This window comes from Onychomys torridus, chromosome 2 (assembly GCF_903995425.1).
Source record: "Onychomys torridus chromosome 2, mOncTor1.1, whole genome shotgun sequence".
Taxonomy (NCBI): domain Eukaryota; kingdom Metazoa; phylum Chordata; class Mammalia; order Rodentia; family Cricetidae; genus Onychomys; species Onychomys torridus.
In genome coordinates, this window is record NC_050444.1 from 137,163,146 (window position 1) to 137,186,835 (window position 23,690).

Genomic DNA, 23,690 nt, shown 5'->3' on the forward strand with positions numbered 1-23,690 from the left:
CCTCCCTCCCTTCCTTTCTTTCTTTCTTTTTTAAGATTTATTTTATTATGTATACAGTGTTCTGCCTGCACATATGCCTGTAGGTCAGAAGAGGGCACCAGATCTCATTACAGATGGCCGTGAGCCACCATGTGGGAATTGAACTCAGGACCTCTGGAAGAACAGTGTTCTTAACCACTGAGCCATCTCACCAGCCTCTCTGATTTTCTTTTACTTAACTGTGGAGGCAGAAGTGGAGCATATGGGCAGAGTAAGATCTACCATCATTCTAAGTTTTTTCTTTCTTTCTTTTTTTTTTTTTTTTTTGAGATAGGATCTCACTATGTAATTCTGGCTGGTCTAGAACTCACTTTGTAGATCAGGCTATCTCGAATTCACAGAGAACCACTTGCCCACACCTCGTGACCTTTGCAGTTATGTTATAGTTGGTAATACTTGTTTCTGGGTGACGGGTAGTCAGAACACCATTCTCTCTACTCTTGTATTTGAAACTTCCTGGAAAGAGCAAGTGTTAATATTTTGATCCCACCCCTTTGCGCCGCCTGCGTCCTGACGTAAAAGCCTCCTTTTAAGGAAAAACTCTGTCCCTTCCCCCCTCTCTCTCTCTCTCTCTCTCTCTCTCTCTCCTGCCTTTTCCTCCACCATGTGTGCACCTCCTTGACCTCTCTCTCTCTTCCTCTCTCTCTTTCTCTCTTCTCCCCCTCCTTACTATCTCTCCCTTCATCTCTCTATTATAATAAACTCTCCACATGGATGCAGCGTCTGGGTTAGGAGTTTACTGGCCGCCACAGATGCCACCATGCCCGCATGCCGTGTATCTGCCCAGCATACCAGCAAGTTTTCCATCACAAGTGCAATACCCTGGCCTGGCCAACTGGGGGTTCCCCCATGTGTGCATAATTCATAACAGAAAGGGCTTTGGAATCAGTTGGACCTGAAGCCCAGTGCTCAGTGACCCCAGGGAACATTGTATCTGTGGGGCTTCAGGAGACACCATGCATACTGATAATGCCCAATCCTGGCTTTCCATCAGCTTGCTGCACAACCCCAGACAAGTTGCTTAGTTTTTCTGTTGCAAATAGCAATGATTGCCCAAGGTTCTGTTAGGATAAAAGGACATGGGTGAAGCCCTGGTCCACATCTAGGGCTTTCCAGCAGCACTACCAGCTATGCCGTGAGCTCTCAGGAGCTCCCAGGCTGTGTCCTGAGTTCATGTCCCAACCCCACCCTCTGTATTCTCTAATTCTAACCCCCACCAACTGTTCTCTTTTCGCTTTCTTCCCTTCCTGCTGAGGGCAAAGAATGGGGAGAAAGGATGGAAACAGGTAGCGGTGTGCTCCCTCTCCTCAGGGCGCCCTAGCAAGCTCCTAGTTCTGTTTTGTTTTTGCCAAGTCCCAGATCAAATGTTTTCACTGCTCCAGGTCCCAGATGGGCAGGTGCAAGAGGAGGCCCCCTCCCCCCAGAACTTCCACACATTTTTCTTCAGCTCATGCTCAGCACAGCTCAAGCTGAATCCCCACTGCTTGCTTGCTTTTGTGGGCCGGAGCTGGACCCCAAGCCCAAGCTGAGCCTTGAACAAAGTAGCTGAAGGGATGTTTCTGGAGTCTGCAAGCACAGGACCAATGAAAGAGCAAGGGAGTAAATCGGCACAGCCATGGACCAATGATAGAGTGTGTGAGTGAATCATGAGGCCAAGGGGGCTAGCCAATGTAAAGGGCTACCTGTACGACAGACACAGGGCCAGGCAGCTTACTTCCACGATCTCACTTAACCCGCTTTGCAAGACTCTGAAGCAGATCTCTTGCCCCACCCCCCCCCCCCTTTTTAACAATGAAAATGTGAGGCTCAATCAGGTTAGTAACTTTTCAGGGCTTCCAACTGAGATACGCAAAGCCATTCCCTGGCGGGAATAAACGGAAGAGCAAAGAACTGTGGAAATGAGCAAGCCAAGGAGTGAGGAGGGCTCGTCCAAAGACAGGCTCACTGAGGCTCTCTTGGCCATAAAGTGAAAACTTGTGGTGTAGGAGTAGGGTGCAGCCCAAAATCATTCTTCAAATGACAGGGGCTTCACATCTTCTCCTTAGCCACATCCATAGTCCAACAAGAGATTCCAGGTGGGAATCTTTCTATTTCTACAGGCGAGTCAAGGCAGAGCCATGAATCTGGCCTGCTTCTCACAGGCGGCTAACGTCTGGTTATAAAGCCAAACCACGGCAGGCCTCAGCTACAGCAACTGAGAAAAGAAGCCAGACAGGCTCAAGATAACACTTGGAGATGGTGGATAATTAATTCTCACACCTTACCAGTGAGGTAAAGTACGGCCTGAGCAGAGGTAAGTGCAGTCCTAGAGCCTATCAGTTCCTCTAGCGGCATCTCATCTCTAAGAAATGACAGACTTCCACAGTCCCCAAAGCATCCGGTCCTTCCTCTGCATTCCTAACCTCCAGAACAGACAGCCTCAAGCCAGACTGCTATTTCTCTGTGTTACCTGGAACTCACTCGAAAAGCATGGTGGGAAACCAATGGCACAAAGACAGGGATGCACCTTACAGTGCAGCAGCCCCACCCATACCAGCTGGGGTCCCAGGGACCCTGAGCCTCAGAGAAAGGACAGCTTGGCTGTCTTTTTTGCTGCTTGCACAGAATTCTGCCCACGTGGTCATTTTCTATCCCTCCAGCAAATGTGACCCAGATTTACTTTCAAAGCACTGCAGCTGAGCTGGTGGTGTGGAGCTGCAGCTCACTCTGCCCCACTTTCCCAGGCTTCTGCTATTGAAACCCAGCCCCAGGACAGAGCCAGGGACTCACAACACATGATCAGAAAGACAGAGAGGAACTGGGAAGAGAAGGAGCCTTCTTGGGTACAAAGCTCCAAAATGCTCAGAATGAGAAAGATTGTTTGCCCAGGAATACGAGTTCCCAATAGAATTATTCTTTAGAGTCCCATTTCCTACCCTACAGCCCTTGTTTCCATCTGTGGCTTGGCCAGAACAGATCGTTTCCACCTGCTCAATGACAAAGCCTTGGAATGAACAAAGGAAAGCGACGGAAGTGGAAAGCTCAGGCCCGCTCCTTGCTGACCTAGGAAACTGCTGGCCTCCTGCGGCTCTGGTTGCTAGCCAAGTACTAGGAAGGGCCACACTGAGTGCAGTAATGGGCAGGTAAACCTCTGTTTGTCCAGTCAGTTCTGATCCTCATTCAGTGGTCGCTGGAAGCAGGTGTGACTGCCTCCCTTGTACAGATAAAACTGAAGCTCCACAGGGTAAAGCCATTTGGCCAGATTTTCTGACTCCGGATACAACTGTCTCCATAGCTCCATGAACATGAATGAACGAACGAACGAACGAACGAATGAATGAATTTGCTGTCCTGGAGGAGAGATGCATGGACAAAAATGGGGAGCAGATGCTCTTCCGTGAAGAGCATGGCACTAGTGTTCTCAGGACTGTCTGTCTGCCTATGGTCAAAAAAGCAAGATGGGACTCCCGATTATAACAAGGTCCATGTCTGGTGTGGACAGTGAACCTGGAAACAAAGAACTTGACCATAAGGTCGAGAAGGGCTAGGAAGAGATGGATTGTCAGATGGGGGAATCAGAGGCAGCTTCCTGGAGGAGGCAGTAATGGAGCAGCTATTGGGAATGGCTTAACGAATGAACAGCACTTTCTTTTCTTTTCTCCCTCCCCCCCCCCAAAAGCTGAGGATCGAACCCAGGGCCTTGTGCTTGCTAGGCAAGTGCTCTACCACTGAGCTAAATCCCCAACCCCTATGAACAGCACTTTCTAGGATGTTGCCCTGCTGGTTAGCCTGAGTTCCTGTGTGCAGCTTTCACTGTGTAACGGATTTCTTTCCATCCCCTCTCTCAGCTAGACTGGATTCCATGAAGAAAAGAACATCTTCAGCTATCTCGGAATATCAATGGCAAAAGCAATAAAGGGGGCGGGGCAGCATAGGAAGTGGCCACAGAAAGACTGGGAGTCTGATGTCACAGGGAGAACTTGAAAACCAACAATGGGTGGTCTCCCGCAGGGCCACAGACACCCAGCTTCAGCTTCCTAAGTTGGCTCACTTTCTAATTAACCAGAAAAGCATCATTTCCTCTCCGTCTTTCTCCCTGCTGTTGAAGGATGCTTTCCTCAACACACAGGACCTCCTTGCTCTTCCTCTCCAGCCCTCCTTCCCACAACGTGGCTCCCTGAGGACTAGGCCCCCTTAACTCAAACAGTATGGCATTTCCCCTCCTCCTCTCCACTCTCCTCCTCCAGGCAGCTGCTGAGATTTACAGCTTGCCTGCCCTGCGGATTTTCTTGTAGATTCAAACAAAAATTTCCTCAACCTTAAAACACAATAGAACACACTGAACAAAGCTGGCCTTGGTGATGCACACCTGAAAGCCATCTCTTGGTAGACAGAGGCAGAAAGATCAGAATTCAAAGTCAGCCTCTGCCACACAGATTATTCAAGGCCAGCCTGGCCTATGTAACACCCTGTCTCAAACAAAACAAAACAAAACAAAAACCAAGAAGGGCCTAAGGATGAGATGTTAGATGGATGAATGAATACCTAATGGGTGGGCGGAAGGTGAATCCCTTTGCACCAACCCTGCCCTAGTGAAAACAAGACACTTGACAGGTATCTGCAAGAAAGTAGTCATAACAGCTATACATATCTGTAGTGCAACAATCATGAATGTGCCCCTAGAGTTGGGCGGCTGTGAAACCATGATACCTGTCTGGCCATTTGCTTCACCTATCCCCCACAGATCTCTAAGAATGGAGGTTTTGGTTTTTGTTTTGTTTTGTTTCTAGCTGAGGATCGAACCCAGGGCCTTGCGCTTGTTAGGCAAGCGCTCTACCACTGAGCTAAATCCCCAACCCCAAGAATGGAGCTTTTGTCATTTTGTTTTTTTCAAGATGGGGTTTCTCTGTGTAGTCCTGGCTGTCCTGGAACTCACTCTGTAGCCCAGGCTGGCCTCAAACTCAAGAGATCCGCCTGCCTCTGCCTCCTGAGTGCTGGGACTAAAGACGTGCACCACCGCTGCCTGGCTTAACGCTCCTGTTTCTAATCTACAGGGTTGCACACCTTGTTAAATAACCTCCCCAGCCCTCCCACTACTTGCTGTCTGCCCTCAATGGGTAAGGATAGCCATTCGGCCTGCTATTCACTCAAGACCGTCATGAGGAAGCAACTAAAAGTCTGGGGTGTGGAGTTTAAGGGAGATGCTGAGACGGACTACCGGTTCTCTCCATTTTCGGCCCCACCCCCTCCTTTTTCTATAGGCCAGGGTCTCAAGGCTGCTCCCAGCGGTGACTTAGAGATCACAGCCATCAATTTAAATTGTCACCTGCATAGGAAGGAGTCAGGCTGGGCCAGATTGCCTAAGAAATAAGAATAACCTCACACTGGGAGTTACCTAGATCTGTGCCTGCCAATCCTGTGTGACTTCATGCAGGTCCCCAAGGCCTCGGGGCCTTAGCCTAGCGTGTGTCATGACTAGCTTACAGCCCTTGGAAACCTCTGTATAAACCCTAAAGTTCTCACAACTGACTCTTCGTACATTTCGAAGGGGCTAGGCTTGGGGAGATGAGGACAGGGCTGGTAAAGAGGGAGGCAAACGGCAAGAAAGGGGTGAGGGAAGGCAGAGGATGGCTGGGCGGCAGCATCTGCGAGCCTGGGAAGTATGCCTTGGGAAGCAGTTTTCTCAGCCCCGGCTTGCCTCATCGGGTGAGGTCCTAAGACCTGCTCAAGACACTGAAAGGGGCTAGGGACTGGGAAGTCTCTACCCTTGAAGAGACTGATTCTGGCATCCCCCACTCAGCTTCATAACCCAAAACCTGGAGGAGGAGAAAATTACATAGGACACAGTGGCTTCCAGTGTGAGGCTGACTTCACTTCCTCCCAGAAGGCAAATTCTGCAGGAGAGTGCTTCAGAGCATGCAGGGTCTCCCAGCACCCACATGTGGGAGTCTCTGAGAGGCAAGGCTGCCTGTTTCGTTACTCTGGTGGAGCCCCCACAACATTCTAAAATCGTATGGAGACTTCAGCCAGACATTAACATAGCAGTCTCGCCCGACTCTGCTGCCTCTCTTCTCTCCTGCTAAGGAAACACACCCAACTGCATCACGGTTATTTTTAACCATGGCAGTTTCCCCATCTCCAGCCTCATTGGTCCAGCCCCCTCCCCTAGACAGTCATTGGTGCAGTCCGGATGCAAAGATCAGCATGATACCTGAAGCAAAGCACAACAGCCCAGCCCAACCCCTACCCTGAGGGCCTTTGCCTGAATCCTCCTCGACTTACTGCCTAGACCAGAACCTTAAACAGCAGGGCCTTCTCGGAGAAGACTGGAGGGAGAAACTGCCACAAAGCCACCTAGAACTCTTTGTGAGTGACGGAGGATGGGCTATAGAAAATATAAGGAAGGAAAAACGAAGCATCCACTCTGCTTTCAGGAGAATGAGAGGTCTGTGACTCAGTGGCCTCTGAGTTATGTCCTTTCAAGGCTCAGGGCAAGGAAACCCCTTCCTGCATCCCAGGGCCTGCTCCAATGTTACTAGCTGATGTTTCAGGACCAAGATTCTTGAGAAGGCCTTCCTCCAAAGGTTCCTTTTTGCCTACCAGCCCTTCAAACTGCAGCCCACCTCTGCTGTGGGCTCCTCCAGAGCTCATACCTGCATGATTCCTGACCCATGATGAATCTACATGACCCTCTCCCTTCTGACTTCCCATTACAGCCCGCTGCCTGCCCCTGCTCACAATCTGCCACACGTTAGCTCTAAATACTTCTTCACTCCTTTGGTCGGTCACTCCTTGCTTGATGATCTCTAGCAGGCATAGGGCCCCTGTGTAAGTCACTGAAGGTCAGCACATAAAAGCAGTCGCAGCACTGAATTGCTCACAGTTGTGAGGGAGTGATGGGCTCCCTGTGGGGTAACTGCTCTTCTGTGCAAGGGAACAGGAGGAGAGAGGAGCTGAATATCAGAGTGCAGGAGGAGACTCTGGGGACAACATTAGGACTAGAAGGGCTGATACTTAGGAGGAGGAGGAGGAGGAGAGGAGGAGGAGGAGGAGGAGGAGGAGGAGGAGGAGGAAGGGCCAGCATCTTGCAGAGAAGAAAATTAAAACCCTTGGCTCCACAAGCTGCATACCTAAGCTACTGCACAGTGCTGTGGGGATGCGGGGGGACGGGACTGGTAAAGCAGAAGAGATAGAGTGGGGCCTGGATTGGGGGTGGGTCCTTATAATGAATCCTTTATTTCATTGGCAATGAGGAGCCAGAGATGGCTTATAAGCAGTTGGGTAATAGGAGCAGGTTTGCCCTTTAGACTAAAATGCTCTGACTCGTGTGGAAGAAGGAGGAAAAGGCTGAGGGAACCAGAGGCTGCAGGCTGATCAGAAGGTGCAGGTGAGTGCCAGCCAGTACAGTGAAATGAGGCAGGCATGTTATCTGACTGACACAAAGCAGGCAGCAGAACAGACCTTGGCAATGGTTGGAAAGCTGATGACGTCACTGAACGAGCTGCAGCACTTCTCTGTCTTTCTACCTGCTTGGTGACATCAAAGTCTGCTGAGGTGCTGGGCACTCATCCAGGAGACAGCTCTGGATGCCTCCAGAGAAGCAGCGTTTTTTTTATTAAGTCAAATACTAGCCTGAGAGCCAGAGAGATGGCTCAGCAGTTGAGGGTACTGGCTCTTGCAGAGGACCTGGGTTCAGTTCTAGGCACCCACACTCTTAACCACTGCTGCTTGGAAAAGGCAAACAGGAACCTCCTGACTAGAGGAAGCAGCCCGTAGCCCTGGCACTGAGATGCTGAAGAATCTATGCACAACCTTCAAAAGGTAATATGAGTAAAGTCGCCTTCTCCTGAGACTTCCTTATAAGGAAATAACATAAAAGAAATCAGAAGTTTTTCTTCCGACCCATGATTGTTATAGCGCTGTCTAGTCTACCACAGCAGAACAGTGAGAACTTAGAAGGACTTAGAAAAATCATGAAATACACAGCCTTTAAAAATAACTATAAAGTCGGAGCCAGGTGTGCTGGTACGCACCTCTTATCCCAGCACTCAGGAGCCAGAGGCAGGAGGATCTCTGATTTTGAGGCTAGCCTGGTCTACATAGCAAGTTGCAGGACAGTCAGGTCTACATAGTGAGACCCTGTCTTGGAAAAATAAAAATAAATGTCAAAATAACCATAAAATCTGAGCTGTAAATCAGAAGATCTTTTAGGGTAAATGAAGAAACAAATCCACACTGGAACATAGGCGGGGAAGGTAAGTATTATATACCTAAAATACAACTGAGTGGGGAAAACACAGGGAAGTGCAGAAATGAGAATCAACTTCATTCAGCATGGGGGTGACAGGTTTTGTTTTTTTCTTCAGGTTTTTCTTGAATGTTCTTTCATCAATTTTGCAGTAATGATAGTCATCATAAGAACAAATTAGATTCCAGCTGACTTGGCCCTGAGGACCTCTCAGCTCCCCACCATGCCCGCCCGTGCATACCAGCCCACTCTTCCTCAACTCCACAGCACCCAGCTAGAAAAGGCTGCTGGAGTTCTCTCTTACCAGCGACTCTGACCACGGCACGCTCTGCAGGGTCCAGCACCGAATCCTGGCTTTTCCGCTTCTTCTGCTCATGCAGCGGCAGATTCCAGGGCAAGGTGTCCCCAGGGGGACAGGGAGACAGGCTCCCTGACCGCTCACTCCGGTAAGATCGCTCGCTCCGACATGACCTCTCACTCCGACAGGACCGCTCACTGAGCGTTTCTTCGTCTGAGGAAGACATGGTGGGCACCCAGGGGTGGCTTCAGGAAGGACTGGATGTCCTGGGAGAAGGGATCTGGAGGAGAGAGGGAAGAATGTGAACAGAATGAAAGGCTCACAGATAGATAAGAAACACTGAGACTTGGATCGTGACTCTTGATACTGCTACTGACTTGATCTCGTTACCTACCTGAACCTCAGTTTCTTCATTTACAAAATAAAATAACACAGCTAGGCCAGCCTGGTCTACAGAGTGAGGACAACCAGGACTACACATAGAAAACCTGTCTCAACAAAACAAAACAGAGGTGGTGGTGGCTCATGCCTTTAATCCCAGCATTTGGGAGGCAGAGGCAGACAGATCTCTGTGAGTTCGAGGCCAGCCTGGTCTACAGAGCAAGATCCAGGACAGGCACCAAAACTACACAGAGAAACCCCCATCTTGAAAAACCAAACCAAAACAAAGCAGAAATAACACATGCCAAGACTAATTCATGGGGCTTATGTCTGTCTGTCCGTCCATCCATCCATCCATCTATTCACCCATCCATCTATCATCTGCCTATTTATCTATATATAGAATGTGAGCCAAGTGTGGTGGCGCACACCTGTAATCCCAGCACTCGGGAGGCAGAGGCAGGTGGATCTCTGTGAGTTCAAGGCCAGCCTGGTCTATAAAGTGAGTTCCAGGACAGCCTCCAAAGCTACAGAGAAACCCTGTCTCAAAAAAAAAAAAAAAAAACCCCCAAAAAAAGAATGTGAAAGATATATAGACAGATAGACAGACAGACAGACAGATAGATAGATGATAGATAGACCCATAAGAGCCAGTACTTAGGAGGTGGAGGCAGGAGGATCAAGAGTTCAAGGCCAGTCTTGGCAACATAGTGAGTTTAAGGCTATCCTGGGCTACATGAGATCTTGTATTAAACAAAACAAAACAAAATGCCAGGCATGGGGGCTCATGCCTATAATCCCAGTGCTTGAGAAACAGAGCTGGGGGGAGGGGTTGGAGATAAGACTCAGTGGTTAATAGCTCTGGCTACTCTTCCAGAAGTCCTGGGTTCTATTCTCAGAACCAAACTAGGATCTGATGACCTCTTTTGGACTCTGCACCACCAGGCATGCTCATGGCACACAGACATGCATGTAGCAGCTAAAACACAGCATAACGAAATTAATAATATATTTTTTTTAATTTTTCAAGACAGGGTTTCTTTGTGTAGTCCTGGCTGTCCTGGAACTCACTCTGTAAATCACACTGGCCTCAAACTCAGAGATCCACCTGCCTCTGCCTTCTTAGTGCTGGGATTAAAGGCATGCACCACTACCATCACCCAGCAGTAACAGTGTTTTGGGTTTTTTTAATGTTTTTGTTTTTTTTTTTAAAGATTTATTTATTTATTATGTATACAGGGTTCTGTCTGCACATATCCCTGCAGTCCAGAAGAGGGCACCAGATCTCATTACAGATGGTTGTGAGCTACCATGTGGTTGCTGGGAATTGAACTCAGGACCTTTGGAAAAACAACCAGTGCTCTTAACCTCTGAGCCATTTCTCCAGCCCACTAACAGTGTTTTTAAAGACAAAAGAAAGAAAGAAAGAAAAAAAGAAAGAATGAAAGGAGGGAGGGAGGGAGGGAAGGAAAGGAGGGAGGGAGGGAGGGAGGGAAGGGAAGGGAAGGGAAGGAAGGAAGGAAGGAAGGAAGGAAGGAAGGAAAGGAGGGAGGGAAGGAGGGAGGAAGGGAAGGAAGGAAGGAAAGGAGGGAGGGAGGGAGGAAAGGAAGGAAGGAAGGAAGGAAGGAAGGAAGGAAAGGAGGGAGGGAAGGAGGGAGGAAGGGAAGGGAGGGAGGGAAGGAAGGAAGGAAGGAAGGAAAGGAGGGAGGGAAGGAGGGAGGAAGGGAAGGGAAGGGAAGGAAGGAAGGAAGGAGGGAGGGAAGGAGGGAGGAAGGGAGGAAGGAAGGAAGGAAGGAAGGAGGAAGGGAAGAGGAGCCCCACAAGTAGTTTAAGGGTAGTCTACATTTGAGTGCCGGGTCAGCCTGGGATGCAGAGAGGAAGTCTGTTGAAAGAAAGAGAGACCTATAAGTCTCCTTCCCTACCCCCCAATGCTGAGGATTGAGCCTAAGGCCTTGCACATGCTAGGCAAGCACTGTCGCTAGGTTACAACCCTAGGCTCAGATACTTATAAATCATAAAACCATGTGGCTAGATATGGCACACACACCTGTAATCCCAGCAGTCAGGAGGCTAGGAGGTTGAGGCAGGAAGGCTGCCAGGTCAGTGTCTTCTAGGCTATATTCAGAGACCCTGTCACAAACAAACAAACTTGGGCTATAGAGAGAAAAGGTTAAAAAAGCATTCTGGGGGCTGGAGAGATGGCTGCTATTCCAGAGGACTCAGGTTCAATTCCCAGTGCCTACATGGAAGCTCAAAACTGTCTGTAACTCCAGTACTAGGAGATCTGACACCTTCACACCAATGCACATAAAATAAAATAAAATTTAAAAACAGAAAAAAGAAAGAAAGAAGGAATACTGGTTTTGTTTGTTTGGTTGGTTGTGGTTTTTTCCCTGGAACTCACTTGGTAGCCTAGGCTGGACTTGAACTCACAGAGATCCGCCTGGCTCTGCCTCCCAACTGCTGGGATTAAAGGCGTGCGCCACCACCGCCCAGCTCACTGTTCTTATAGGAGACCTGACGTTGGTTCCCAGTACTCACAGCAGGTAGTTACAACTACTCATAACTCTAGCTCCAGGGACCTGATGCTCTCCTCTGGCCTCTTCAGATGCCAAGCTCATGTGCACATATCCATACACAGACAACACATGCACACAGAATTAAAAATAAAATAAAATTTTAGCCAGGCATGGTAAAACATGCCTGTAATCCCAGGATGCAGGAGGCAGAGGCAGGGAGATCTCTGTGAGTTCAAGGCCAGCCTGGTCTATGTGGCAAGTTCCAGGTCAGCCATGGCTAGTGAGACAGCTGTCTAAAAACAAACAAAAATATTGTGTGAATGTTAGCTTCTATTGCTAAAAGCGAGGCAGAAAGATATGAGTTCAAATTCTACTCCATTATTCATTAGCTGTATGACTCTGAAGAAGCCATTTAATCTTGTTACCCTCGACATTCTCATCTATAAAATAGAGATGATGCTACCATCTAACCTCATGGCATTGTTTACAAGAACTAAATAATATCCTTCATTTGATGCCAGGTACCAAGTAAGCACTCCATACAGAATCTATGATTACAGTCCCCTTCTTCCCTCCCAGGAATGCTGTAAGGCTAAAATGGGACAACAGATGGGAAGGATTTTCAAAAAGCCAATGCACAAGCTCAGCAGCAGGAATGAGGGGAACATGAGCTAGACTAGGTGGAGATTCCTGACTTCTCCAGCACACGGACTCGACACAGCACTAACCCAGAAGCAAGATAGACCTGCCTGTAAATTCTAGTTCTGTCATTCACAATAGGTGAGATGGGGGTAAGTCACTCTACCTCCTGGAGACTCAGTTTCATCATCTCCAGTGGGGGAGGAGCAGTACTTCTCCTTCGAGGATATTTTAAGGACACCGTGAAAATGCGAATGTAAACTTAGCTGGTACCATGTATGTCACACCGCAAGCTTTAGATAAAATATTCATTGGCTCATTCCAAGGGCTGTGTGGGAATACATCACACAGCATGGGGGCAGGGGTGATGGTAAGGACCCGTCAGTTTTTCTGGTCAGTTTAGCTAGTGGAGGGAGAAGTGGGGAAACACAATCATTCCAAACCAGCTGGGCTCCACCAGCCAGACTGGGCAGCCTTCCCTCAGCCAGGCCCAGCTCACTGACCTAACCATCTGCTACACATGGCCCACCACCCCAAGGGCTCTCAGAGCCAAGATGATGCATTCCTTCAGCTGTCCGCCTTCCTGTAAGGATCCAGATCCGGCTCAGGTACATAGTTCTGTTTGGGCTCCAGGGAGCGGGGGATGGCCAAAGCTGTCAACTTTTCCTTACAGGGGAATATCTGCACACAGGGCTGTGCAAAACAGGGAAGTGGCCTAAATGCCTGGGTCTCTGGGCACAGCTCCTCCTAGATTCTGGGAATCTCAGTTTAGAAGCAGCAAGAGGCAGAGACACTCTCCTGGATCACTGACATCTCCCCCAGAACACAGAACTCAGATAACAAAAGAGCATCCCACCGTGCAAGGGTTTTCTATGAATCCCAGGGCAGACAGAACAGCCCTGCCAGGGCATTCCTGGGTCAGCAGTGCGAGGATCTTCCCATGGAACAGCAGACCTTCTCTTACCATCGAAAGAGTTGAAAAGATCCACGGGCTGGCACAGCTTTGCCCTTTATCGTAGGCACTGACCTCCGCCTCACCATTACCTTCTAGTACCTACCTCCCACCTCTTCCACCGGGTCGGGTGCTGAAGTGACAGCCCCAACCTCTAGGAAACTCAGGCTGTGCACCCATCCTGCCCCCAGTTCTGGGCAGGAAACTGGCCCTCCTTTCAGACCACCTGCTTTATTCTAGGGCCGCCCATTCCCCTCCTAGACGCCCATTTTTACTACAAAGGCCCTCAAAAGCAAGGCCTCCTCGGTGAGAAGCCGGCCGGGCCCTCCTCGGCTCTACCCGGGTCGGTGACAGTCTTCGACCTCTCACACACACTCACACCTGTGTGACCTCCGGGCTTCCGCCCTACTCCTCAGTCCCTCCATCCATCCCGGGTTGTCAGGAACCCGCGCCCACACCCCCAGTGCATCTCGATGGTCGGTCCCCAGGCCACCTGGGTCGGCTACAGCATCTGACCAGGCACCGACCGACAGGCTGCTGCCCTCCCCACCTCGCCCCCACCCCCACGCCGGGGGAGGGGCGCTCCCGGGAGTCGGTGGCGGCGCGGGTGGGTCCGCGTGCCCGCCGCGCGTGGCTGACAAAGAGCGGGGACGCGTGACCGAGGATCGGCAGGGCGTCGGTGCCATCGGCCGATCTCGGGAACCCAGAGGCGAGTTTCCCTGCCCAGCCTTGCGGGCTCCTGCAGGTCCGGGTCGTGTGGCCCATTTTCCCCAGAAACACGCCTCCCTTTGGCCCGGGCAGCGGGCGCCCGAGGGAACCCCGGCTCCGCGCGCGCTCCGCACTCGCCGCGCTGCAGGTGCGAGGCCCGCACGGCCGCGGTGCCCGTGCCTGTCAACCCGCATGCCGGCCGCCCCGGGGCTGGGGTGCGGCAGCCCCGCTCCAAGCATCGCCGCGCAGCGGGTGGAGGAGCCGGGAGCCCCGAGCCCGCCCCGCGCCTTACCGTGTGAGCGCGAGGAGGAGGCCGGCGGGCGGCTGCGGCGCGGCGGAGGGGAGCGGCTCCCACAATGGCCGAGCTCGCGGCGCCGAGCCCCCCGCCCCCCGCGCCCTAGCGGCGGCGGCTGAAGCGGAGCCCGCGCAGCCGCCCAACCCGCTCCCCACCCCCGGCGCCGGCGCCGCCCCCCGCCCGCCCGCCTGCCCGCCTGCTCGCCCGCCGCGCTCTCCGCCCTGCACCCCGCCCGCCGCGCCCTGCGGGTCTGCGGCCCCGAACCCCTCCGCACTGACCCCGCGTCCTCTCGCAGGCCTTCCCCTCTCCACCGCACCGGGGCCCGCGGGGCCGATTCGCACCCCTCACTCCCCGCCCTCGGCGCGAGAGACCTCTCCGCCCCCCGGCCCGGGGCCGCTCGCTGACCCTGGCCCGCCCCTTGGAGCTCTTCTCGGCCAGTCCCAGGATGACTCTCCCAAGCTCGGGCTCTCTGCCCGGCCCGGCCCGGCCCTGATTCTGGAATAACCCGGGTCTGCCCTCCTGCACACTTCCTCTAAAACCACATTCTATCATCACTCCTGGGGCTCGTCTAGGAGAAGGCCCTGGGGGAACTGAGTCCAGGAGGGACCAGGAGGCTCCATTTCCCCGAGGGGTAAAGGGAAGAGGGGAACCAGGCCCCTAGAAGAGAATCCAGTCTCTGATTGATTAGAGACACTTATAGGCAGAGCCTTGCTTGGAAGAAGCTTCTTCCACTGATAAGACGTTTACTGAGCTCCTGCTTATGTGAGCTAGCGATGTAAGCAGGGCTTCTAGCCTCTGTGGTGCAGATAGGTGAATCTCTCCAGACTGTTTCTGCATAGAAACAACCACCATACGCGCATGTCTTCTGGTTACTGTGCAAAGTGCTTTACCTGGTTGATGACAGACATAGATTTATCATTCATTCATTCATTCATTCATTCAACATCTACACACTAGTTACTGAAGATACATAAATGAGGAGGATGCAGCTAATCCCTGCCCACCGGCCCCAATGGGTCCAGTCCAGCAGGCAAAACAAAGATCATAAGGCATCCCAAGAGGCAGCATTATGGTCTTTCACTTATGAGTGCAAAACTAAAATCAGATGATTTACTCAAAGGTCCTCCAGGGAGGTAAGGCCGAGGACTACAAGTTCATCAAAGCCAACAGAAACTTTGCCAGAAAAATCAAGCCACAGAGGACACAGAGGTCGAGGAGGAGGAGAGTCAAGGATCAGGAGTTCAAGGTCTACATACTTAAGATCCTGGCTCAAAGAAAAAGCAAACCTCAAACAAAGAAGCCACAGCATATTGTAAATGCTAACTATACATAACTTTCATAAATCCCAAATAATTTTAAATGTTTATTACTTTGTGAATGTATGTGTGTGTGCACATGTATGCCATGGCTCACAGTGTGGAGGTTCAAATATAGCTTGGGGGAGTTGATTCTCTTCTATCATGTGTCTGGCTCCCAGAGACCAAGTTGAGGTCCTCAGGCTTAGCTGAAAATACCTTTACCTACTGAGCTAAACCCTAAAAATCCATTTTAAAAATAAAAATACACTAATCCTAAAAATACATTTTAAAAATTAAAAAAAAAATGCCTGATGTGGTGATTTATGACTATAATACCAGCACATAAAAGTCTGAGGCTGGAGAATTACTATGAGTTCAAGACTAGTCTGGGCTACAAAGTGAGTTCCAGGCCAGCCTGAGATACATTTTAAGAACCTGTCTATAGCTGGGCAGTGGTGCACATGCCTTTAATCCCAGCACTCGGGAGGCAGAGGTAGGTAGGTGGATCTTTGTGGGTTCGAGGCCAGTCTGGTCTACAGAGCGAGTTCCAGGACAGCCAAAGCTACTCAGTGAAACTCTGTCTCAAAAACAAAGAACCAACAGGCAAATAAACAAACAACGCCCCCTCCCGAAGAACTTGTCTATAAACAAATATAAGAAATAAAGTATGGGGTTGGGGATTTAGCTCAGTGGTAGAGTGCTTGCCTAGCAAGCACAAGGCCCTGGGTTTGGTCCTCAGCTCTGGGAGGAAAAAACAAACAAACAAACAAACAAACAAACAAAACAAACAAACAAACAAAAACAAGGTAAGAAGCAGCTGGGCCCAGGGTCAGTTCCCTGGCAGCTTACAACCAGTTATTGGAGATTCCAGTTCCAGGGGATCTGACCTAACTGAGCACATACATATGTCATGAATATAAAATGAGATAAATAAATCTAAAAAGAAAAAAATTAAAAGAGCAGGAGAGGAAGTGGAAGGGAGGGAACGGGGTGGATTTGATCAAGACCCATCATGATGATATGCATATATGAAGTTCTTTCCATGAAATTTAACTATTACTATGGTCAATAATTTCCAAAATAAACATCAGATTGTATTTAGATCATAAAATGATAAAAAAAATAAAAGTCCTATGAGGCACAGAAGCATCACAAGCTGAAAAGTCATTTTCAATTTAGAAACGAGTGTAACGCCAGGTAGTGGCGGCACACACCTTTAAGCCCAGCACTTGGAAGGCAGGCAGAGCCAGGTGGATCTCTGTGAGTTTGAGGCCAGCCTGGTCTACAGAGAGATCCAGGACAGGCACTAAAGCTACACAGAGAAACCCTGTCTCGAAAGGAAAAAAGAAAGAAAGGAAGGGAGGAAGGAAGGAAGGAAGGAAGGAAGGAGAGGGAGGGAGGGAGGGAGGGAGGGAGAGAGAGAGAGAGAGAGAGAGAGAGAGAGAGAGAGAGAGAAAGAAAGAAAGAAAGAAAGAAAGAAAGAAAGAAAGAAAGAACATGGAGAAACAATTTCCACAGGGGCAGAGAGCTGTGGGCAGGGTCTCCATAGACAGGGCCCACTTCTAGGCTCAAGAGGAGAGCTGTCAGAAACCTGAAGGCCCAGCTTGCCTGGCTAGAGGACATCTAAAGGTTTTCCTCTTTCCAGCCCTCAGTGACCTTCCCAAATCTGACCACTAGTCCAACCCTGAATTATTCATGTTGCAAGCTGCCAGAAGGTGGAGCTTCCGGAACCTTCTGGATTCAGGACATTCAGCTGTGAATCCCCAGGGCTGTGTCACTAGCTCCAACAGTGCTACCATGGGAATGAACTACTGGTGAGAACTGCCAAGAATTTTTTGCAGCTGGCAGTGGGCCGATGACCTTGGGCTACTGGACTCCAATTCATTTTGGCAATCTTTTGTTGAGGAATACTATGTGCTGGGGAGGGTTTGGGGTTGTTCTGGAAACACAGAAGCAGATCCAATAGGGTCCTTGTCCTTGAGAAGGTGCTTCAAGACACCTCTACAGAGGTGGGCAGACACTTCAAAATGATTGTCTTCCAGAACACCTCCATTGCTCCCTTCCACCACATCGCATTTCCAAGCAGGTGGCTGCTGGTTCTCTCCAGTAGGCTTGGAATCTTACAGTCCAAACAACCTAAGCTGGATCGTCTGAGGGGCCTGGAGGCACCCAGAACAGCTTCTTACTGACATGACTATTGGGAGCCCTGACTTAGCCCTGCAACTTGGGCCACAGCATTCCATTCACACTTGGAACACTCTGACATCCACTCCACAAAAGTAGCCAAATACTCACTAGGGCCAGGCACTGAGCTCTGTGCCTGTGGCAAATAAAATAAAATAAAATAAAATAAAATAAAATAAAATAAAATCAGATAGTGGAGGCTCACACAGGTGGATTTCGAGTTTGAGGACAGACTGGGCCATTAAGTGAAACTCCTATCTACGAATGAATGAATGAATGAATGAATGAATGAATGAGACGTGTACAGCCTATTCTTAAGCTACTTCCAATTTGAGAGCAAAGACTGATAATGGGAGGTTACACTTCTGCTTCTTTTCTGCTGAGATAGAGGAATGTAGGGGGACCCCAAGAAGAATTAGAGACAGCAAAGGGACTCTCCCAAGATTTCACCAGGCTTGCCTTCCTCTCCTCTTCCCTCCTTTCCTTCTTTCCTTCCTTTGTTTTTCGAGGCTGGCCTCAAATGCACTACATATTGGAGCAGTGTTCTCAACCTATGGGTCGAGACCCCTTTGGGGTCAAAGGATCCTTTCACAGGCGTCACCTAAGACCATCAGAAAACACAGATATATTTACACTATGATTCATAACAGTAGCAAAATTACAGTTAAGTGTAGCAACAAAAATTAATTTATGGTTGGGGGTCACCACAACATGAGGAACTGTATGAAAGGGTGGCAGCATTAGGAAGGTTGAGAACCACTGAACTGGAGGATGACCTTGAACTCCTGATTCTCTTGTCCCCTCCTCTGAAGGCTAGGATGGCAGGCACAGGCCTCTGTGCCCAGATTTCTTTTGTTATTGTTATTAGTTTTTGTTGTTCTTGTTGGATTTGTTTGGTTGTTTTTTGTTTTTGTTTTTTTTTTTTTTTTTTTTTTTGAGACAAGGTCTCTCTGAGTATTCTTAGCTGTCCTGGAACTCCATATAGACCAGGTGGAACTTGAACTCACAGAGATCCTCCTGCCTCTACCTTCTGCGTGCTGGGACTAAAGACAAGAGCCACCGCACTCAGCCTTTGTTCTTGTTCTTGATGGTAGTGGTGGTTGGTGGTATTTGTGGATCAAACCCAGAGCCTTGCTCACACTAAGCAAGTACTCTACCTCCCTATCCTGACTCTTCCCATGCATATAAAATGACGCCATCCAGATTGGGTCACATCTGTGTCTCCAGATGTCATCTTTCCTTCTAGCAATAGACCCTACTCACTAGACCCTGCCTGTTTGACACCCCTAACCCCACTGGGATGGCTGATAACAGACATAATAGAGAGAAATGTTGGAAAGACTGTATTCTAGTGGTGAGTTTCCCAAAGAGGCACTCAGGGCTGCCTTGAACGTGGAGAAAGGCTGGGTATTAAGGCGGCAGGCACATAGGTGTGGCTGGGGCAGGCTCTGCTACCTTAGAGGCTTCTATAGTGCCTGTCCTTTTGTCACCTGGGTTGCTGAGCCCCATGAGTGCTGCTTGAGAGCCAGAGATGGTAATATATGCTGTCATCCTAGTACTCTGGGAGCAGAAGAATCAAGGCTTCAAGGCTAGCCTCAGCTGTATAGCATGTTTGAGGCCAGCCTAGGAAACCTGACTCTAAAAGCATCCCACACCAAGAACAAAAGCCTGTGGAGGAAGGACCTGTGCCTACTTGGTCTCGTCTGTTTTACTCTTGTTTCCAAGAATGTGTTCAATAAATATTCCTTAGTTAAATGGATGAATGAATGAATGAGTTCATTATAGACTCCAAGAAGGCGATCAACCTCAGGACGCTAAGTGAAAGCTGTAGAATCAGGCCCAATAACAAAAGAGGGACCAAAGGTGTGGAACTAACCCATAGCTAGGCTTGATTGTATTAAGCAGAGAAAACACCCAAGTCCCCTGTGAACCTGACAGAATCTAGAGTCACCTAGAGGACGAGTCTCTGGGCATAGCTGACAGGAAAAGACTGAAAAGACTGTATCAGGTGTCAGCGCTGGAATCTCTAGGCTGGGTTCATTGAGGTAGGAGGATCCAGCTCAAAAGAGGGAGGCACAGTTCTGTCTACAGTGGTCCTGGAGTAAATAAAAAGGAGAGAGCATGCAGATACAATGTAACTAGTGGTCTTACTCTTGCTCAGATGCCCTCGGACCTTGAGGGACAATAGTTCAAACTGAGCTAAAATAAATCCTTTGTGGCTTTGTTGCTTTTGTCAGATACTTTGTTGCAGAAAGGAGGAAAGTAACTATGGATCTCAAATCCTGGGTTCTCCTTTAAACAGGCCACGCCTCCCGAGGCAATTTACAAATGGGCATCCCCCTATTCAAGAAGTCTCTGTCCTTGTGCCTCCCTCTATGCCCCCTTGCTTCTGAGACAGGGGCCAGTTACACTGCCTAGGCTGACCCCAAATTCACAATCCTCCTGCCTCAAGATACTGGATGCTAGGATTACCAGCATGCCTTATCAGGCCCAGCTTCTACATGCATTTTCATGTAGATGGTATTATATCTTTGGGCTTTATATCTAGAATAGTCTTTGGCTGTTTCAGACAGTAAACTGGATACAGATCTGGATCTGGAGTCCCAACACTTAGGGTGGGAAAGGCTCTTAAACAAGTATTTCACCCACTGTCAATTTACTAACTTTTTTTTTTTTTTTTTTTTGAGACAGGGTTTCTTTGGGTAACAGCTCTGGCTATCCTGGAACTCTCTTTGTAGACCAGGCTGGCCTCGAATTCACAATGATCCATCTGCTTCTATCTCCTGAGTGCTGGGATTAAAGGTGTGTGCCATCATGCCCAGCCAATTTACTAACTTCTTAAATATGAACTGCTTCTTAATATTTTATATATTTATTTATTTGGTTTGTCAAGATAGGGTTTCTCTGTGTAGCCCTGGCTGTCCTGAAACTTACTCTGTAGACCAGGTTGGCCTCAAACTCACAGAGATCTACTTGCCTCTGCCTCCCTAGTACAAGTATTAAATGTGTTTGCCACAACCTCTTGGCTCATATTTGATTTTTTAAAAAGATTTATTTATTTATTATGTACACAGAAGAGGGCACCAGATCTCATTACAGATGGTTGTGAGCCACCATGTGGGTGCTGGGAATTGAACTCAAGACCTCTGGAAGAGCAGTCAATGCTCTTAACCTCTGAGCCATCTCTCCAGCCCCTTGAATTGTTTATAAAAAGCTTTTATTTATTTATTTTCAATGTGTATGAGTGTTTTGTCTGCATGTATTTATGTGCACCATGTGCATGCAGTATCTTCAGAGGCCAGAAGAGGGCGCCAGCTGCCCTGAGACTGGAGTTATAGACAGCTGCAAGTTCCCATGTAGGTGCTAGGAGTAGAACAAGGGTTCTCTTGAGCAGCCAGTGCTCTTAACGGATGAGCCATCTCTCAAATTTCTTTAGCTATATGTTTTCTTGAACAAAGGATATTATTTATTATTCAGCAGTAGCAAAGGATGGTTGACTGACTTCTGGGATTAATGAACTCTCAGGACGAGGAGGGTTGGAATGACATAAAAAGCTCTGCCCTTCAGCTCACAGTCTCATAGGAAAACAGGATATACCAGAAATAATGGCGGGGCAGTGGTGGCACATGCCTGTAATCCCAGCACTCGGGAGGCAGAGGCAGGCAGATCTCTGAGAGTTCAAGGCCAGCCTGGTCTCCAAAGTGAGTTTTAGGAAAGGCACAAAGCTACACAGAGAAATCCTGTCTTGAAAAACAAAAACAAAGTCCAAAAAAAACGACAACAACAACAACAACAAGGAGAAATAATGACCCACATGATGCAAAGCCGTTGTTGCCTCTGGTCCAGACTTCCAATGCTGTGGATATCTCTCTGTACAAATAAAATGCTGTTTGGCCAGTGGCTAGGCAGGAAGTATAGGCGGGACAAGAGAGAAGAGGATTCTGGGAAGTAGAAGGCTAGAGAGAGACCGCCAGCCGCCGCCATGAGAAGCAACATGTAAAGACACTGGTAAGCCACAAGCCATGTGGCAAAGTATAGATAAGCAGAAATGGGTTAATTTAAGATAGAAAAGGTAGATAACAAGCAGCCTGCCACGGCCATACAGTTTGTAAGCAATATAAGTTTCTGTGTGCTTTCTTGGTTGGGTCTGAGCGACTGTGGGACTGGTGGGTGAGAGAGATTTGTCCTGACTGGGCCAGGCAGGGAAACTCTAACTACAAATGGCGCCCAACGTGTTGGCAAGAGTTTTCACCTAAAATCTGAGAAAAAAGATTCTAAATGGAGCTAAAAACAGCTTCCTAGTTGTCTCTCTCAAGTTAGCGGCAGCCTGCCGGTTTGAGCTACTATGGCAGGTTCCTGGCATGTGCGTCTGACCTGCAGTATGGCGGGAATGAGGAGTCTACAAGCGGCACTTTACTCTGCTGCATGGTGGATTTAGTCTTTGCTAGTTTAAAAAAAAGAAAAAAAAAGGTTTCTGGGCTATGCACTGCTTTGATAGAACTGCTTCTGATAGTTGATGGTACACATGGCTCCAGACCCAGAGCTGGCGGTAAACTGTACCACCGCCATGTTGGGAAGCTGAGGTGGGCGGAGCCAGCAGCCACAGTGGCGTTTCAGTCTTACAAAGATGGATATTACACAGAGAATCTGGTTTATGTTGTCTTTGGGATTTTTAACCGCAGAAAAAGATTTGATCATAAAAGCTGTTGAGTTAAACAAGTATGTAAATTTTAAAGGTACCTTGACTTCAAATTTTGGATATAAGGATATGTTGCTTTGGAAAAGAGTCTCTGCTTTTGTTTCCACAGAAAGCCAGAGGCTGTGGATTTGTTCCAGATTAAGATACATCAGGTTTGATCAGCCAAGACCACCTGAAAGGTCTCCGATGACACCATAGCCCAGATGATCCGACATCCAAAATGGTTTCAAGGCAACTGGCTCAGAGGTTCACCCTAATGGACTACTCCATAATCCTAAAATTTTCTTTGTGTCCCCATAAGATACAGCGCCCCCTCCAGCAGGAAGTAGTAAGAGAAACTACGCCCACATTCCCCAAATTATCAAGCTGGCTTTGGAGATGGAATTGGCTCACTCCTTCTCTAAACCCAGACATATTGCTAAAAAAAAAAAGGTTAAGAGATTCTTGTGTCCCAAATCAGAAGAGCCCTCTGGTGTGGGACAGAGAAAAACCAATATTTTTATTTAAAGCAGTTTGATTATAAATGAGATCTCTTTCTAAAAAAGAAAAGGGGATATGATATAGATATAATAGGATGAAAGGGTAGATTAAGGAACTTACTTCTAAAGAGCAACAACTTGTTTAAAATGTTTTACATTGGTATAGATTTTAGTCTATTGATACAAACTTAAAGTTAATTTTGTTATACTGTGTGTATATTTCTAATCGTGTTTAAGGTATTATGTTTATATAGCTCATTTAAATTGTAATGGATAATTAAAAATAGATTAATAATTAGTCATCTATGATAATCATACTCGTATCCATGTTACTTAAGTCTTCTAGATATACATAGACATATTTCAGATAGATAGGTAATCTTCAAATACTTCAAAGACCTACAGAATATGGCATTTAAAATACTTTTAAAATTTAGACTTTCTGGACAGTGAGACATGTCTGCTCCTGGCAGCACCGATTTACTTCAGAGAGGAGGATGGGCATTGAAGACACTTCATATGGAATTTATCTTCACCTTGGCAAAAATAGCCATTTGGGCAAGAAACTGTTCTTGCCTGGACTGCTTGATCAACTGGACATGCAGGACCCATAGAAAGGTGACCACTAAACTTTGTTTGACAAAATGGTCCTTCAGGTTCCTGCTTCGCAGAGGAAACTGCCAGAAATTCTACAGGACACTGAGAGAAGTGACCGAGAGAGTCTAGCCTGTGGGCTGAAGACAAATGCCCCAACATTACAAAGGAACATTAGGTGACTGTTCAGGCTGCCAGATGTCTCTGTCTATCCTGCAAGACTCCCGAAAGTTGCTTGCATCCTTTTCCCGGTTCTCAGGTAATATTATATCCTTCTGAGGTCTTTGATGTGGTTGAAGACTAGATAGTTATAATTTCCTCAATTATGATAAAAGATAAGTTAGATATAAAAGCTTGGACTCACAAATATAAGATAGA

At 48.3% G+C, this 23,690-nt stretch overlaps 1 protein-coding gene across 7 annotated transcripts in view; it reads right to left on the reverse strand.

Moving 5' to 3' along the window:
- The window catches only part of Macf1 (microtubule actin crosslinking factor 1), a 343,882-nt gene extending 329,484 nt beyond the window's left edge, over positions 1 to 14,398 (reverse strand). For 2 of the 7 annotated variants that reach the window (XM_036178128.1, XM_036178123.1), the window contains exons 1-2: positions 14,056 to 14,182; positions 8,571 to 8,844 (exon numbers count right to left, since the gene is read on the reverse strand). In XM_036178128.1, coding sequence (XP_036034021.1) covers positions 8,571 to 8,790 — 220 coding nt within the window. In that variant the 5' untranslated portion in view covers positions 8,791 to 8,844; positions 14,056 to 14,182. Of the gene's footprint in view, positions 1 to 8,570; positions 8,845 to 10,992; positions 11,159 to 14,055; positions 14,183 to 14,336 lie in introns of those variants that run through there. The other 5 variants (XM_036178132.1, XM_036178131.1, XM_036178125.1 and 2 more) reach the window with 4 other exon arrangements.
- Positions 14,399 to 23,690: the final 9,292 nt, after the last annotated feature.